The 18,445-nt window shown below is 40.4% G+C and overlaps 1 protein-coding gene across 1 annotated transcript in view; it reads right to left on the bottom strand.

Moving 5' to 3' along the window:
* The window catches only part of CLIC5 (chloride intracellular channel 5), a 183,535-nt gene extending 168,821 nt beyond the window's left edge, over positions 1-14,714 (bottom strand). The window contains exon 1 of the mRNA XM_037842311.1: positions 14,095-14,714. Coding sequence (XP_037698239.1) covers positions 14,095-14,637 — 543 coding nt within the window. The 5' untranslated portion in view covers positions 14,638-14,714. The remainder of the gene's footprint in view (positions 1-14,094) is intronic.
* Between the last annotated feature and the right edge of the window lie 3,731 nt (positions 14,715-18,445).

Raw genomic sequence — 18,445 nt, 5'->3', positions numbered from 1 at the left:
CACCATTTTCAATAGCAACTGAAAAAATCAAGTACCTAGGAATAAACTTAACCAAAGATGTAAAAGACCTATACAAAGAAAACTATATAACTCTACTAAAAGAAATAGAAAGGGACCTTAAAAGATGGAAAAAATATTCCATGTTCATGAATAGGAAGGCTAAATGTCATTAAGATGTCAATTCTACCCAAAATCATCTACACATGCAGTGCAATACCAATCAAAATTCCAACACAACCTACTTCGCAGACTTGGAAAAGCTAGTAATCAAATTCATTGGGAAAGAGAAGATGCCTTGAATTGCTAAAAACACTCTAAAAAAGAAAGACGAAGTGGGAGGACTTATACTCCCTGACTTTGAAGCTTACTATAAAGCCACAGTAGTCAAAACAGCATAGTACTGGCACAAAGATAGATATACTGATCAATGGAATCAAATTGAGAATTTGGAGATAGACCCCCAGATCTATGGCCAACTGATCTTTGACAAGGCCCCCAAAGCCACTGAACTGGGACATCACAGTCTTTTCAACAAATGGGGCTGGGAAAGTTGGATAGCCATATCCAAAAGAATGAAAGAGGACCCCTACCTCACACCCTACACGAAAATTAACTCGAAGTGGATCAAAGACCCCAATATAAAGTCTTTTATATTGGGATTGCACTCTTAGAAGATAATGTAGGGAGACATCTAAAAGACTTTGTATTAGGTCACTTCCTAGACCTTATGCCCAAAGCACAAGTAGCAAAAGAAAAAATAGATAAAAGGGAACTCCTCAAGCTTAGAAGTTTCTTATAATACCTCAAAGGAATTTGTCAAAAAGGTGAAGAGGTAGCCAACTCAATGGGAAAAAATTTTTGGAAACCATGTATCTGACAAAAGATTGACATCTTGCATGTATAAAGAAATCCTACAACTCAATGATGATAGTACAGACAGCCCACTTATAAAATGGGCAAAAGATATGAAGAGACAGTTCTCTGGAGGGGAAATACAAAAGGCCAAGAAACACATGAAAAAATGTTCAGCTTCACTAGCTATTAGAGAGATGCATATTAAGATTGCAATGAGATACCACCTCACACCAATTAGAATGGCTGCCATTAAACAAACAGAAAACTACAAATGCTGGAGAGGATGTGGAGAAATTGGAACTCTTATTCATTGTTGGTGGGACTGTATAATGGTTTGGCCACTCTGGAAGAAACAGTCTGTTAATTCCTTAGAAAACTAGATATAGAGTTACCCTTTGATCCAGCAATTTCACTTCTCGGTACATAACCAGAAGATCTGAAAGCAGTTACATGAACAGATATCTGCATGTCAGTGTTCATAGCAGCTTTATTCACAATTGCCAAGAGATGAAAAACAACCCAAATGTCCTTCAACAGATGAAAGGATAAATAAAATGCAGTATATACACACAATGGAATACTATGCAGCAGTAAGAAGGAATGATGCCGTGAACATATGACAACTTGGATGAACCTTGAAGACATAATGCTGAGTGAAATAAGCCAGGCACAAAAAGAGAACTATTATATGCTACCACTAATGTGAACATTGCTGGTGGAGAATGCAGCTGTGTTGGGCTTCCCCACCTCGATGGTTCCTGATGTGCTCACAGACATTGAGGACTGGTGGTTTGATGGACTGAGCCCTCAGTCAAGGGACTTGCCCTTGGGAAGACTGTTGCTGCAAAGGAGAGCTAGGCCTGCTTATAATTGTGCCTAAGTGTCTCCTCTTGAATGCCTCTTTGTTGCTCAGATGTCCCTCTCTCTCTAGCTAAGCCAACTCAGCAGATGAAATCACTGCCCTCCCCCCTACATGGGATCTGACACCCAGAGGTGTAAATATGCCTGGCAATGTGGAATATGACTCCCGGGGGGGGAATCTGGGCCCAGCATCGTGGGATGGAGAACATCTTCTTGACCAAAAGGGGGATGTGAAATGAAATTAAATGTGTCAATGGCTGAGAGATTCCAAAAGGAGCCGAGAGGTCTCTCTGGTGGGCACTCTTAGACACAATATAGATAACCCTTTTTAGGTTTGAATGAATTGGAATAGCTAGCAGTAAATACCTGAAACTGTCAAACTACAATCAAGGACTCCTGAATCTTGAAGATGATTGTATAAAAATGTAGCTTATGAGGGGTGACAATGTGATTGGGAAAGCCATGTGGATCACACTCCCCTTTGTCCAGTGTATGGATGGATGAGTAGAAAAATGGGGGCAAAAAAAAAAAGCTCCCAGTGTTCTTTTTTACTTTAATTGTTCTTTTTCACTTTAATTTTTATTCTTATTACTTTTGTGTGTGTGGTAATGAAAATGTTCAAAAATTAATTTTGGTGATGGATACACAACTATACGGTAGTAGTGTGAACAATTGATTGCATGCTTTGTATGACTGCATGACATGTGAAGATATCTCAATAAAATTGAATTATTAAAAAAAAAGAGAGAGATTCAATTATTTCTTATGCATTAAGAAAAGTAAAAACAAATTAGCCCTGAGAAAAAAGAGATTTGGGTAAGAGGGGGCCAAGTATATTTGAATGGTGCTCATTTTGTTCCTAAGACTTTCACACAATTTAACTCATTTAGTCCTCACAACAACCCAGTGAGAGGTTAAATAAATTTCCTTACCAGCTAATAAGTGGTAGGATCAGGATTCAAACTCAGGCCCTAGGGTCTCTGCTTTACTAAACTGCCTTCCCCAGTGCTATAGGATTGAGAAGGGCAATGTGATTGCTGAGGCCTGGAATCTCCTCCCTGATCCAACTTGCCACCCCAGTGCCTGCATTTCCTTCAGAATTTATTTAAAAGCCTGCCTCTTCCATGAAGCCTTCCTTGATGCCCTAGTCCTCTCCCATCTCTGAAAGCCTTCTCCAGGGCTTAGAGCCGGATGCTGCCAGGGCTCCTGCATTAATTTCTGGTTGCCTCATAGTATTAATCCTTCCTCCTGAACCAGCTGGTCAGAGCCTCACAGAAAGGGCTCCCATCGTAGATTGCTTTTATCTCTCTCCCAAGTTTCTGCATGTGAGGTGCAGAGTGTAGGCTCCATAAAGATTTATCAACCTGTTGATTTCAGATAAATTAAAGGGATAAATAGGAAGAAGACTATAGGCATATTGACCTGAGCTCACTAGTGCAGTGATACAATTTTTATTATGAAATAAAAGCTCACCACATTCACCACAGAATTGCTCAACCTTCACCCTCATATTTTCTCTATAGTTCTAACTCCCTCCCCACCCCACTCCTGATAACCCTCCCTGCTTTAACTTGATAAATTGTTTTGACTCTGAAAAGAAGCATGGCCTAATGAGGGATCAGATCTCTGTGGCATGGTCCCAGGATAAATACTTCATTTGGCCCTGGTGGCTGGAGGGGTGGCATCTTCTATCCTCAATGTTACTGCAGTTTTGATGGATCCCATTTGTCACAGAGGGACTCTCAATGGGCCTGGGCATGGCCAATAGATATTGACAGCTTTATTGAGATTTGCAAGGGCTGGTTATCAGTTGCAGAGCTTTGCTTAAGTAGCTATCATTTTTAACCAATTGCATCGAGGTACTATTTATCAATGTGAACAATTTGCACTGGTGGTTTCTTTATTCAGTAGACATGAATGCTCTTCCATCTTGTTAAATCCAAGAACCCGAACCCTTAATTTTCAGACAAGGGAATAAAGGCCCAGAATGGGGATATGAATTGCCTGTGACCACATAGTGGATCCATCTTCAGGGCAGATCTGAGCCTGGAAACCTGGAATAGCACTGTCCAGTAGAATTTTCTGTGATGGTGGGAATGCTCCATATCTGTGCTTTCCAGTATGGTAGCCAGTTCTTGGTGTGACCGAAAAACTGAATTTTTATTTTTAAAACATTTTAGTTAATTTAAACTTAAATAGCCAGATGTGACTAACATCTATCGTTTTGCAAAATGCAGTTCTAGAATAACGAAGCCAATTTATGGGGGGTTGTTACTGTGAATATAAAAAGTCTGTCACCATATTCTGTCCTTTCTTGCTGTTACAGAGTAATATTATAAAAGAATTTCTGTGGAGGTAAAACAAACAAACAAACATGTAATTGTAATTTAACAAAAAAGCACTCATGTCAGTTATTCATTACCACCTTCCATGTATACCTTGCGGTTATCATCAAAACCTCAGAACATTAGTAGTTTTGTAAACAACACATTCTCCTATTTATTTCAGCGGTTACCATGTCACTGTTGCCCACCAAACCTTGGCAGCAACAGGAGACTGACAGCTTCTAATGGGCCTGACCCTTCTGCTGACCCATAGCCTCACGAATGGAGGCAGAAGGACCCAGTTTATAAGGCATAAAAGTAGAGCATGGTCGCAAGCCCGTTTCCTCACCAGATTTAACAAAACGCTTGGTTTCAGGTCTAAAGCACGTGCTCTGCTCTCAGCAGTGTGAACTGCCAGTCAGCACATTTTCCCATGTACACAGTACAATTCATAGGCAAATCTGATACCCTTGGTTCCTGGGTATCAGAAAGTAGCTTGAGAGTAGGATTGACCTTTGGTAGTACTAAAGTCCATTTTCCTGGAGTTTTCCAAGGGAGTTCCTAGAATCCTCAGTGGCTTGAATGATAGGTTGAAAGTTGAGAAAATAACACTGCATTTTGGTTGTGTCAGCAAATAATTAGCTGAGACATCTGTTTTCCTATCTCCTGAGAACTTAAGGTACTGTGCACATAATCAACCTATTCAAAGAGGAGGAAATCAGCTGAGCCCAAAAACCTGCTACTACTCGATGTGATTTGAGTCAAAATCCTGTTTCTTTGTGAGAACATCTCTCTCTCTTTGCTACTGACCATTTCCCCATTCCCTCATTTTAAAAACAACAGGGTTGCCTAAGATATTCCGAGAATATGACAATAATATGAATTTAAAGTGTGAGGGAAAGAGGGCCTCCATGAGAGGGGAGAATGAAGCTTCCACACCCAGCAGTTAGAACCAGTGGGGCCCTAAGTCTCGTCACATTGAACTCCTTCTTTTTAAAAATGAGAAATCTAAGGCCCAGAGATGCAAATGACTTCCCAAGGCCACACAGCGTGGAGTTAAGGTGGAGACCTAGCTTGCAAATCCTATTCCAGGGATAACGTGAATAAAGCAGGTGACCTAGCACAGAGCCTCGTTCAAAGTGGACATCCAGTAAAGATGAATTTCCCCTTCTCTTTTTTTTCACTAGACCAGGTGGTCTCTCAACCAGGATTCACCAACCACCCAACCCTAAAGTCAAATATAAATGGGTCTTTGCTTGAATGCTGACCAAATCTCCCAGAACATGCTAATATGCTTTCCCTTTAAAAGAGAACTAAACTACCCTTCCCATTACCAGTTCAGTTTAATTGACTTTAACAAATATTTATTGAGCCTCTACAATGGGCAAACCTCCATGCTAACTAGGGATTCACAGGTAAATAAGACAAGGATGGAGAGCATTTTCTCCACAGGACTTTGAGTCTAGTGAGAAGCTGGGGAGACATGCATTAAGCAGATAACTAACATTACGTGACAAGCAGCAACATGAAGGTTAGCCCTGAAGAAGCGTCACTTGGAATGGCCTGAAGGTTCAGAGATGGCTTCCCAGGGAATACGAGTTAGAAAGATGAAGGAGGTGAGAAGTTCCCACTGGCAGAGGGATCAGCATAGTCAAAGCCCAATGAAGCAGAGCAGCATCTGATCTGTGGCGAGTTACAAGCACCTCAATGTTCCTGGGGTGTGGAGGAGGCAGGACATGGTTGCAGATGGGACTGAAGAGGCTGTTAGTTTGCTAGGGGCAGTACCTCAAAGGCCTTGCACGTAAGGGTGGACTTGATCCTGCCCGCTATGGACGAGCTTTAAATCAGTGGAATTAAGTATCTAATTTGCAATTTTGTTCCAAGGGGTGATCCTCTATACTTCATTAGGGTAGTATAGGCAACCTGAGTGTCCCTGTGGTGACTGTTCAGGCAGATTATTTTGACCAACATTTACAGAGACCCTATGACAAGCCCAATACCACACAGGACCCTGAGCTACAGAGAAAAGGAAGGTGTGGTCCCAGCCCCCAAGGACAGCCTGTTGAGTTACCCTTTAAAATGGGGAGTCCAGAAAGTGGCCCCTCACCTATTAGTCTAATGCTGCCTCACCCCTAATGGTGGCCCTATCCCAGTCAGTTGCTGTTCTCTACCTCGGTGTTGACATTTCTCACTTTCTCCTGAACTCAGCGTTTACTTTGGCTTCTGTGTCTATTGACCAAAGAGTGTCTGGTAAATTATACTGGAAAAACACAAAGACTAGCCTAGGAACAGGATGCATTGAATTAGCTATGGCAACATTGCTTCTGCAGGCTGCTCCTTGCAGTGTTTAATCCAACCACCTGTCACCAACTGCTGTGTGAATCCTCAGGTCTTTTGAACTGAACATCCCTTCAGAGTGCAACAAATCAAATTTAACACTCAGGATACTGGCATTCCACCCGACTTCAGGATGATGCTAAGAATGTGAAGGACGTTCTTGTGGATGTCTGAGAACTAAAAAGATGAAGGTGCAAATAGTCCACTGAATTCTCACTGAACCCCTTGCTTTTAGGGGGAAAGATGAACCCCAGAATTAGCTGCCCATATCCGGAGATTCCCATGTTTCAGCTCAACTCACTCCCACGCTTCAGCTCAACTCACTCCTCCATAGGGGGCTTGGAGCACCACCCTTATTTCTGCAGCAGACCACTCAGCCCCACTGCCCTGAGGCTCCCTGGGGAAAACTCATTCTCTCCTTCCATCCTTCCTTCACTCAACTATTGTTTGCTATGTATGCCATGAATCAGATATATGAAAATGGGTAAAATGTAGACCCTCCTTCAAGAGTTCCCAGTTACAGAGAGAGAGAGAAAGACATCAACAGGGAATTATGACATTAAGGTAAGAGCAGTGGAAGAGCACAGAGGAGAATCAGCCAAGACCTGCCTGGAGGGATCTGGGAAGGCTTCCTTGAGGAGGTAACGACCTAAAGGGACAGTAGGTTGTTCTGGGAAGAGAGAGAATTGAAAGGGGACAGCTTGAGCAAAGCCTCAGAGTCTTGGCAGGGAAGTACAGGCAAGTCAATGTTTTTTGAGGCAAAGTGTGAGTGGGGAGTGGAAGATGATGAGGTCTTGGTTAAATGCCCAATGAATTATGAAGGCCTTTTTATGCATTCTCCCAGTCCTGCCCTTTCTTGGTGGTGGGGGGGGGGGCAGTGGGAGTCACTGCCCTGTTAGAAGCACGTTCTGAGGGGCACTTTTTGTGGACTATTCTGGAGGTTGTGTGAGGGCTTCTTGAGAGGAAGATGAGCCTAGAGGCAGAGAGATAAGTTGAATGGCTGTGGCCCAGATGACAGTGGCCAGTGGTGGCTGAGAGGGAAAGAGAGTATTTTAGGGGGTGAAAATGGCTGGGCTGTTGGAAGTAAAGGAGAAGCAGAAATCTAAATCGCTCAAGTTTTAGTTTGTGAAATTGGTGCTACTGCCCACCAAGATAAGGAGATTAGTTGTGGATGAATTGAAAATGAGTTCTCAGTTCCTTGGGGAAAAAATGTCCATATGGATCTAATTCAAGTCCATTTATTTCAGAGTATTACATCACCTTCATTTTCAGTGCTGAATAATCCCTTCATGATGATTTGGGTAATGCTTTCTAATTACTCTTTCACAAGGGCTTCTTCCCACAGTTTCTTCAGATGTTGAAAGGCTTAGGGCAAGCAGATGACTCCACAGGAAATAAAGGGAGTTAGGTTGTTGCGTTGCATATTCCACTTCTTCTTACGTGGACATATGAGTACCCAGGCAAGGGGGTGAAATGCATCACGGGATTCTTAAGGTTTCTGAGGGCTCATGGATCTTCTGAGAATCATTTCCCACAAAAAAATTATGCGTAGAGTTTTAGAATGTCCCTGAACCTCTTGTAACATATTCATGAACATCTAGCATCCCAGGCTGCAAACATGAAGGAACATGCACTGGATTGAGAACCCAAAGTCCCAGCTCACTGCCAATTTGGAGACAGCCTTGGGCAAGGAGCTCGGCTCAACTGGTTTTCAAATTTCTTATCACAAAGCTAGGATAGCGTGACCTCTGTGATTTGTGGCATTAATTCACAAAGCAAATCAGCTCATGTGACCATCCAGTAAAGGAGTCTGAATAAAGTTCGGCCTTGACTGTGTTCCTAGCACCGTAATTAAGAAGAAATTATGGCAGGAATAGAAATCTTTGTTCGAACCTGCGCATTGTTCCGTTTTTTCTTTAATGTTTCATTGGTTCCATGAAAGGACAATTGGGCACAAGGGACAAGCTCAGACTTGCATATTCTCACAAATGTTTCTAAGGACATAGTTTGAAGTATCTTTATTACTGATGTCAGAGCAGGCTATTGTTAGAGAATGGTGGAAAAAGAAGACCCTTTTAGGGCTCCAGCTATTTCCAGACATCTAAACATGCAACTTTGAGTGGCCCAGCTAAGCTAAGCCAGACCCACACAAACACATTTTTTATCAGAAATGGTACTAAAATAGCAACAATCAAAACTTTATGCTGCATTCATATAGCCCCTCAAATATGAAGCAATTAGATAGACATATATACAGGTAAGATATAAATAAGCATCATACCAGGCTAGCTTTCCCACAAAAATCTGTCTATATGAAGCCAAGGATCTAAATATTCAGACATATCCAAATGGTCAATTGAATGAATAAATAATTATAAAAATGTATAGTTTTATTATATATAATATATTTATATCTTCAGGCTTGCGCTAATCTTACAAATGAAGCTTGATATGATTTCTGTTTGGTCCTGCTCTGCCCACTAGGAAATGATTTTTAATTTGCTCATCAGTCACACCAAACATTGCTTTGCTAAAAAACATTCTATTACTCTTGGTTGCCCTCAGGATAAATTCAGACCCCTAGTTTGCCATGCCAGACTGCACTCCTAGTTCTTCAATCTCACTATCTGCTCTGTCCTCACATGGAACTTCTCTCCATCCAGTCATACAGATCATATTGGATATATTCACTCCATCTTTACTCAGGTTCATTCCTCTGCCCAGAACGTCCTTTCTTCCCAGCTCAGCAGTAGAGCTGCTGAGCCACTGCTTAACATCCAAATCCAGCTTCATTTCCTCAGGAGGAGGTGGGTAGAAAGGAGTTACGAGTCGAACCCCACCACCATCCTCCTATCTTCTGATCAGGGCCACATCCCTGTCAGTTGCTGTTCTCTCCCACAGGTGTTGATATTCTCACTTTCTCACTCTTCATTGGGCTTCAGAATTCCCTTGAGTTTCTGCTCCAGTAGGTCTGGGGTGGAGCCTGAGAATTTGCATTTCTAACAAGCTCTCAGGTAATGCTGCTGCTGGTGGTTGCTTTGAAAACCACCAAGGCAAAATATAGAGTGTCACTCTTTTGGAACAAAGAGTTCAGACAAGAATGAGTCTGAAGAACATTAACCAGAGCTGCTGTGTTCTCTGCAGACTCGGGCTCTATATGGACTCTGACTGCAGACTTGTATCAAGGGACAGGCTTCACGTGAGCTGAGGGTAGAAAGGAGTGTAGGTTTCATGTTCACCCTTCCCTTCCAACCATGCCCAGATCTAAAGATTATAGTCATTGTCTAGCTGTCTCCTAAAGTTGGTAATATGCAGTGCCATACGTGTAAACACTAATAAAGAGCTGGGGCCATCCACACTGGAATCAAAGACTAAAAGCTGGAAGGAATTTCATTTCAGAAATTAGAAATCTTGGGTCCCGGGATGTTTCACAGCAAATTATTTGCAAAACTGTTGTTAGAATTCCCTGGCAAGTGTTCTTTCAGCAATATTATACTGCTCACGTGAGAATCAGCCAATGGAATATTTATTGACTGTCTACTAACCACAAGGCACTGTGCTTAAAATAGAAGCTACTATTTTATGGATGTCTCATATTCATCACAATAAATACTAAGTTAGGCTAATTTATTGAGCATTTACTACATGCCAGACACCACACTGGCAATTTACATGCAGCACCATATTTAATCTTCATAATTACCCTATAAGGAAGGTATCATTATAACATTCATTTTGCCAATGAGAAAATTGAGGCTGAGAGAAACTAAGCAATTTAACTTAAATTAAATTGCTAAGCCAAGCTTCAAACCCATGTAACTTGACTTCAAAACCTGCTCTAAAATACCAATTATGTGCAGGACAAATGTGTTCATTTGTACTATTTTCCTTTTCAATAACCATCATCAAAATACATTTTTACTTTGCATTAAACAAAATACAAGAACACTTCTTTCTCTCTCTTGTCCTCCCTCCCTCATTCTCTCTCGCCCTTTCCTCTTCCTCCTTTTCCTTCTCTTTCTCATACACGCACATACAGGCACAATTAAGAAAATGCCTATATGTTTCTCAGTTTCAGCAGGAAGCAGCCAGACAAGTAAGATAATCCTATGTGACAAATTCTGAACCTACAACTCCTCTTAGTTGCCTTAAGACAGGGACTGCACTTCTCAGTAGAGATCTGTTTTTCACTGAATCCCAGCCAATGACCAAGAAGCAATAATTTCTTTTCTCCTATTATCTTCAAGAATTATGTTTATCTGTCTTCCCCATGGGACAGGCTGACTTAAGACATATCACATCCATCTCTTATCCAGTAATTGTCATATAATATGTATGTAATAAATGTTTGATGAAAGAAAGAAAGAAGGAAGGGAGGGAGGGAGGTAGTGGATATATGAGCACATTTGCTCAATCACGTGTTCCCTGAGAAGCACCCATAGCTGAAATGGAAATGACATCCCCTTCCACTAAGCATCTCAGGCCAAAGATCCTAGAATCAATCATGGGTCTTTTCTTTCTCTTCTCTCCACATCAAAACCATCAGCAAATTCTTTGGGCTGTCTCTTCAAAACAATCTCATCCCTATTTCTCACCACCTCTACAGCTGCCTCAATAGGCCAATCCACCATCATCTTTTGCCTGAGGTTTTACAATTGCTTCCCAACCATTCTCCCTGCTTCTACCCTTGCCCCACTACAGTCTATTCTCAGAAAGGCATTCTAGATCCTTTCAAATCCCTCCAATGACTCCCCAGGTCACTCAGAGTAAAGTTAAAGTTCTTCCAATCGCCCAAAAGGCCCAACATGATCTGTGCCACCCCACCTCTCTGGCCTCATCTCCTACCACCCCCTCCCCTTGCTCATCCACTCCAGCCACACTGCCTCCTTGCTCCCCCACTCACTGTCACTTTCTGTCTCCTTGTGGTAGACTGAATAATGGCCCCCAAATATTTCCACATCCTAATCCCTGGAAATTGTTCATGTTATCTTATATGGCAAAAAGAACTTTGCAGATATGATTAAGTTGGAGATCTTAGATGGAGAGATTATCCTGGATTACCTTGGTGGACCTGATGTAATCACATTTTCCTATGAGAGGGAAACAGGAGGCGTCAGAGTGAGAAGAAGGCAAAGTGACAATGGAAGCAGGGAAAGGGGAGGTCATGTGATGCAGGGCCAAAAGCTAAGGAATGAGGACAACCTCTAGAAGCTGGTAAAGGCAAGGAAACAGATTCTCCGGTAAAGCCTCCAGAAGGAACCAGTTCTATCAACACCTTGATTTTAGCTCCCTAAGACTCATCTCAAACTTCTGACATCCAGAACTATAAGAAATAGATTTGTGTTGTTATAAGTCACTAAGTTTGTGGCAATGTATTACAGCAGCATGAGGAAACTAATGTACTAATTTTCCTGTTTTACGTTTCTTTATAGTGCTATCACCACCAGGCATATTTTATACATATTTATTTGCCTGTTATATGTCTCTCTAACTAGAATGCAATGTCCAACTGAGCCTTTGTTTTCTTCATTGCTGTAAGTCCAGTGGCTGGCACATAATACCTAGGTTCTTAAGGACTATCTGTTGAATGAATAAATGGATGATATATTTTAATTAAGTAATTGGTCAACATCCAGGAATGGCTGAGTCTCAATAATGTTGGTTCAACATACAGTGACAGGCACTTTCATAGACTTGGCTAGAACAGGTGGAAATACAAAAATGAGTACTGATGTAGATGCAAGCTGGGAGAAGAAAACCCAGGTCTGCCTGGCCATAGCCCTCCAAGGAAGATGAGCTGAAAAGACCGAGCAAACCCCGTCGAGAGCAGTGGGTTCAGCATCTCCTCCGTGGAGCTGGGAGGAGGGGGGAGCCTGGCCAAGTCAGAGGCAGACTCTCAACTTCTGCTTCAAGAAGAGCAGCCCCCATTTCACCCATTTTTATATATTATATGTCCATGTCCATTTAACACTGAATAAAGAACTGCAGCAGGGATGAGGTCAGAGAGTGGGAGGCAGGGATTAAAATTCGCTCTTCTTCCTGAGTGCTGCTGATTGTCATTAAAAAGGAGTTCACAAGTAGTAGATGAGCTCAAAGTTATACTCCATGGCTCTCAGTTAACATAATTATATTAAAAAGAATGTAAACCTCAAGAGTTAATTAAATCCAATATTTGCTTAAGAGAACTACAGAGTTTAAATAATTTAGGATCAACATGTTACTATTAAGCAGTTTTGCCTGTTGCTGCTGCTAGCTGGAGATGCCAACTTTTCATGCCACTTCTGTTTTGTTCAACACCAGTGATGGGCTAATTTCTGGCGAGATCAGCACTTTGGCAAATTTACAAATTACATCTTGATGTGTCAATGATAATGATGATGATAATGATGATGGTGATGATCCACCTTGCCTGTTGCATGAAGTTGCACAGATGCTGTTGTCTTGAGAAAAATTACTTCTATTCCTCCCTTGAAAAACATTGTTTTGACAGTTATGACAATGGTGATGTGGATATGGAGACTGGAAGGCTGCTCGACTGCTCCTGATTCCTTCTTACACACATCAGAGCTCCCTCCTCTGCATTCCCACATCACTCTGCTCATTCCTTTGTTTCACCTCTTATTACGTTGTGTGCAAGTCTGTCTCTTGCATCATATTGTTGTTTCCTTGAGAATGAGAATCAAGTTCTATGCATCCTTTTTTCTCCAAATATTCAGCTCAGTACCAGGCAGTTTATCAACTGCAAAAGCACAAGCCAAGACTACACTAGGTGCTTTTCTCAAGAAACTTATAGTAGGATAAAGGAGACATGATTTACACACAACACAATTGTAGAAAAGTACAAAGTAGAAAAAATAATGCATTAAATTAGGGAACAGTGTATTTCATTAGAAGTTTTATTGGAAGCCAGGAAGGGGAGAAATGAATGTGTTCTGGGATTTTTGTAGATCCAGAGAGTAATCGTTTTTATTAGCAAGAAATAGCAGTGTTTACTAATGTTATGTCTTCACATACAAAATAGGGAAGTATGAATATTGTGTGTGCTGAGGGGGGAATCTTGTGGGAAAAGGTTCTGTCATCATTATCAATAAAGATTTGTTTGGCCTTGGTATGCCTTTTACATTTTGATAATATTCATAACCTTAATCTCTATAACAGTATCATCTAATACAAAGTTCTTTGTTTAAATATCATCAGGTATTAAACATTAACACTAGTGACTACTTTTCTTACTACTACTGAAAGGGCAAGCTCTGAGAGAGGCAACATTTATTGACCATTTTATCTGAAGTCTCTGTGACCTTAGAAACATAAGAAGAAAATTCTACTACTTGATTGTAGTTTTGATTTTTCTCTCACAAGCCTTAGTTTCATTTCTAAATATCATGTGATAAAGGAAATTTAACCAGGCAAAAAAAAATGTACCATAAGCGTAAGGATTTGAGCAGCAATTTCTGTTCACTCATAAGTTAACTCTTAAAAGTTGTTTTGCCCACGGCATATAGAAGTTAATGATTAAACACACACTTTAAATGCACTTCCCAAACCTTATAATTTTGGCAAGTCCTGGGTGAAGGACCCATTTAATCAGCCCTATGAATATTACAAAGTGAGATCCCCAACAATTATACCATGCAAATGTCCCCGGTCACTCGGAGCAAAGCAAAACACCAATTATGCCATCTGCATGTGCAAGGCTGTGAGAGGCAGCCCTTACCTTCACAAAGAGGTTAATCTCCAGGTTCACGGAAGAGGCTTCATTTTCTTCCAAGCCATTAGCTCTAGAGCAGATCGTTGGAGAATCCCCGCTGATGGAGAAGGCCTTGCTGTGCTGGATGGAGAAGCTTGAAGGTGAAGGCAGGTCTTTATTCACCCTGCTTCCATTCTCCTGGGGCTCCTCTGGCTGGGTCTCCTGGGTCTGGGTTGGCGAATGCAATTCTTCCATCGAGATGCCACTGTCCTCCAGGGGCTCACCTCGCTGAGGATCCTGGGCCTCAAGCACCTCATCAGGTAGGACATAGTCTCCTGCATCTGGTTGGGAGGAGGGCAAGCTGTCCTCCTCTCCTCTAGAGACAGAGAAAGACATAGACTCATATTCGTCAGCTTTTAGCTCGGTGGCATATAGATTGTTTTCGGGCCTTGAGTCTTCATGGACATCATCATAAAGGGGATCTTCATTTTCTCTTGGCTGGATGGGAAACTCATACATCCTCTCTTTTGGGACTGTGTCATAGACGGCATTATTGTCTTCATCATTCATGTTTGTTGATCTGATAGATCCTTTTGCAGGCAAACTGAAGGAGATCTAAAATGAGTAAAGGGGGTGAGGATGCTGCGCAGCCTTTCGGAGGAACCAATGGGCTTTTGCAATGCAGCAACTAGCAACAACTGTCAATGACAGGTCTCTAACAATCATTTACTGGAGACTTTAATCAGCATACCACAAGTCCACTGGACAAAAGGTAAAGCTTACATGCTCAGTTAACTCCTTCACTTCTGAGGATATTCTCTGGGGTTTTCCTCATTGCCTGTAACTATAAGATTCCTTGAATTATCTCCTCAGTACACATTCAAATTCTGGATATTTGGCCATTTGTTACTAAATAGAGTTCTCTCCTCAAACTGCCTCCAAATGTTAACAACATTCAAGAAATCTCTTTAATTCAGTGAACTACAATTCTTCAACAATGTTAACACATCTATTTACACCTGAATTCATTACATAACAATTCTTTGATACTGATACCCTAGGATAAATGAGTTGTACATGCTCCAGTTAGGTAATGAATCACATTTACCTTTCCTATCAGGGAACACCACTAGTCATTAAATGGCAGAAGGAAAAGAAGATAAAAGTTCTGGTCTGTGGGCCTATTTGTATAGACCACCCAAAATAAGGGCCTCAAAGATTTATGGCTTTGAGCTTTATTTTTCCTTTTTAAATCTGTGTTATCATCACTGTCAACAAACATTCACTAAGATGTTACTATGTACAGAATACTGAATTGGGCACTGAACACATTAAGAGTTAGAAGATACATTCTCTGTCCTCAAGGGGTGTTTAAATATAGGGAGGTGGCCAGAATAATAAACTAAAATCCTAAAGAAAACAAAAAAAATTATTTATTTAAGGTATTCTTAGTGCAGTTGGCCCAGTTCTGGAATAAGCAGCAAAGACCTGTGTGGACAAGTTTGCCCTGCAGTTGTTATCTACTGATGCTACAGATACCTGTTCTTTGTTTTTGAATCTAGTACTCTATTCTGCTAATTCCTGCCTCCCCTCCCCATATCACTTCTTTTCCTTTGAAGTAACAACCCAAAAGGGACTTTAATAACTAGAAATCATCTGAAAATTGAGAAACAATGCAATGCCAGTTGTCAAGTTTTAAAGCATTTGATGGGCATCTTATTGACAAAATTCCACTTACCCTTTAGGTTCCAATATTGTATCCAAGATTCTTCTTGAGCGAACTATAGCAGCACTTCTAGAAATCTAGTTTTGGGGAGAGCTGAAAGAATGGGTAAGAAGTAAGAGGCCAGAGACAGACACTAAAGGCTATTAACACTGGTCCTTTTTCTTACTAAAAAGTGAGGTTTAATCAGTCCAAATACCTGATTAATTACTAAAGGTTCGATAATCAGGCATTTACATCTGAAAAAAAAAAAAAAAAAAGCCTGAAACACAGTAAGGGGAAGTGAATGGACCAAGTTCAGACAGGGAGTTCATGACAGAACTGATTTCACTGTGGATCATACATAGTTCAGTGACCTTTCTGTACTCAGCCCCTTCCTTTAATTCAGCATCTTTCAACCTTATTTTTTCATTATCATCCCCCACTACAGGAAGATTTTAAGATATTTTCCCCATGAAATTAAAATGCCACATATATATTATATATATGCTTAATACTGTATGTGCATCTGTGTTTTATACATTAAAAAAGTAACATTTTTTGTACCCTAAGAACCAATTTTCCTCCCTCTGGAGGTGATATTGTCCCCATGGAGAAAGCATGCTTTACCCCCCAAAACATTTGTAGTGTGTAACTCATAATCTAGCACTGGATTATGGGCCGTTGTGCATTATTATCAAAGAAGGATGTTATGAAATGTGCATATGGATACAACATGTCACTGAATCCTTACCACAATGACCCCTTGAGGCAACTGAAGGCTAATTAAACTTAGGGCCCAAGATAATGAAAATATTTTATAAATTAAGTCCTCCTGCTGGCCTATCTCAAGACATTCCTATCATGATTTCCAGTTATAGGATGTAATATGAAATGAGCCATCCTTAAAATATAAGTCACTCCAAATGGCCTAAAATTGAGTGTAGTGATGATTGCACAATTAGGTGATGATACTGTGAGACACTGTATACTTTGGAAGGAATTTATGGTAAATGAATATATCTCAATAAAATTTGCAGATCATTTATATACATATGTGTGTATATATATACATACGTATGTATATATATACACATATATATATGTATATATATACATATATATATGTATGTATGTATGTATATGTCACTCCATTTCACTTTCTGCTCAAGCCCCTGCAATGGCTCCCCATTTTTCTCAGTCCTATAAGGCCTACATAATCTACAACCCTTCCCCTAGACCTGTTTTTTTCACCCTTGCCACCCTTGCTTACCCTGTTCTGAATAATCTGGCCTTGTTGTCTTGGAACACTCCAGAATCCTCCATTTAAATCCTTTCATTGACTTTTCCCTCTATCCAGTATGTATTTTCCCTAGATATCTGTAAAGCCAATTCCCTCATCTCTTGTAAGTTTTTGCTTATATGTCCCCTTCTTTAAGATGCCTCCTCTGACCATCCTGTTTAAGATTATATTCCATCCCCAGAGCAACTGGCGTGTAAGCTCCAAGTTCATTATTATATCCCTAGCTCCTGGCACATAGTAGAATCTCAATAAATATTGGTTGAATTAAAAAAAATTATATTCCATCCCAACTTCTACACCAAACTCTTCCCCATTACCAAAACCTTTTAACCTATTTTATTTTTCTGTTTCCGTAATACCTATTATCTTCAAATAAGACATATATGTTACTTATCTATTATGTCTAGAGTTTATTTTCTGTCTTCCCACACTAGAATGTAAATCCTACATGGGAACAGATCTCTGTTTGCTTTTCTATCATATGTCTCAAATGCCTAGAACATTGCTCGGCACATATTTAGATACTCAATAAATAATTCATTGAATGATTTCTTGTGATTTTATGATGTTCTTGTCTCCAACTGGACACAAAGTTTCCATGAAAACAAGGCCCATGCTTATTTTGACCATCATTGCATATCTAAAGCATAGAAGATGTCTGACACAAAATATGTGCTTATTAAATATCTGTTGAAGAAATAAAATGGAGGACATATACCTAGAATCCATGTCATTTAACTCATTTTCTATCTTTATTATCTGTATAAGTGTTACCTCCCTACTATATTGGAAACTCCTGCAGGAAGAGAATTAATTCTTGGTCTTCCATAGCATTTTGCATAAAGTGTAGAGGAGCAAGTTGGCTTCTCTACTTGTAAAGAAAAAAATCCATCAAATAATTAATCAATCAACAAATATTTTGAGGGCTGTATATGTCTAATACTTACAACCAAGGAAAGGAAATAACACACATTCATTTGCTTGAGAAGTTCTAAGAATGACCTTGAGTTCTTTCTAAAATACAAATCTGCTTATGCCAAATCCATGTTTGGAAATCTTTGATGGGTTCCAGTCATACAGGAAGATATCCATCCCAAGGTCTCTCACAATCTGAACCAAGCCTATCTGCCCAACTTTTCCCCTCAGAATTCCCCCAAATGTCCTACTCTGTGGCTGGAAAAGTTGTTCTTCCCTGAATACACTATGCCATTTCCTGCTCCTAGGCTTTTGCACATATCTTGCCTCCACCTGGCAAAATTCTACTCATTCTACTATATGAAAGACATAAAATATACATAAGACATGATCTTATGATATATAAGGCTGAGGGAACTTACAAATTAGTAATACAAAAGAAAAAACCCAACTGAGTG

The sequence above is a fragment of the Choloepus didactylus genome, chromosome 7 (assembly GCF_015220235.1).
Source record: "Choloepus didactylus isolate mChoDid1 chromosome 7, mChoDid1.pri, whole genome shotgun sequence".
In the NCBI taxonomy this organism is placed as follows: Eukaryota; Metazoa; Chordata; class Mammalia; order Pilosa; family Megalonychidae; genus Choloepus; species Choloepus didactylus.
The sequence above is the reverse complement of the archived record's forward strand: the minus strand, read 5'-3'. Positions and strand labels throughout refer to the sequence as shown.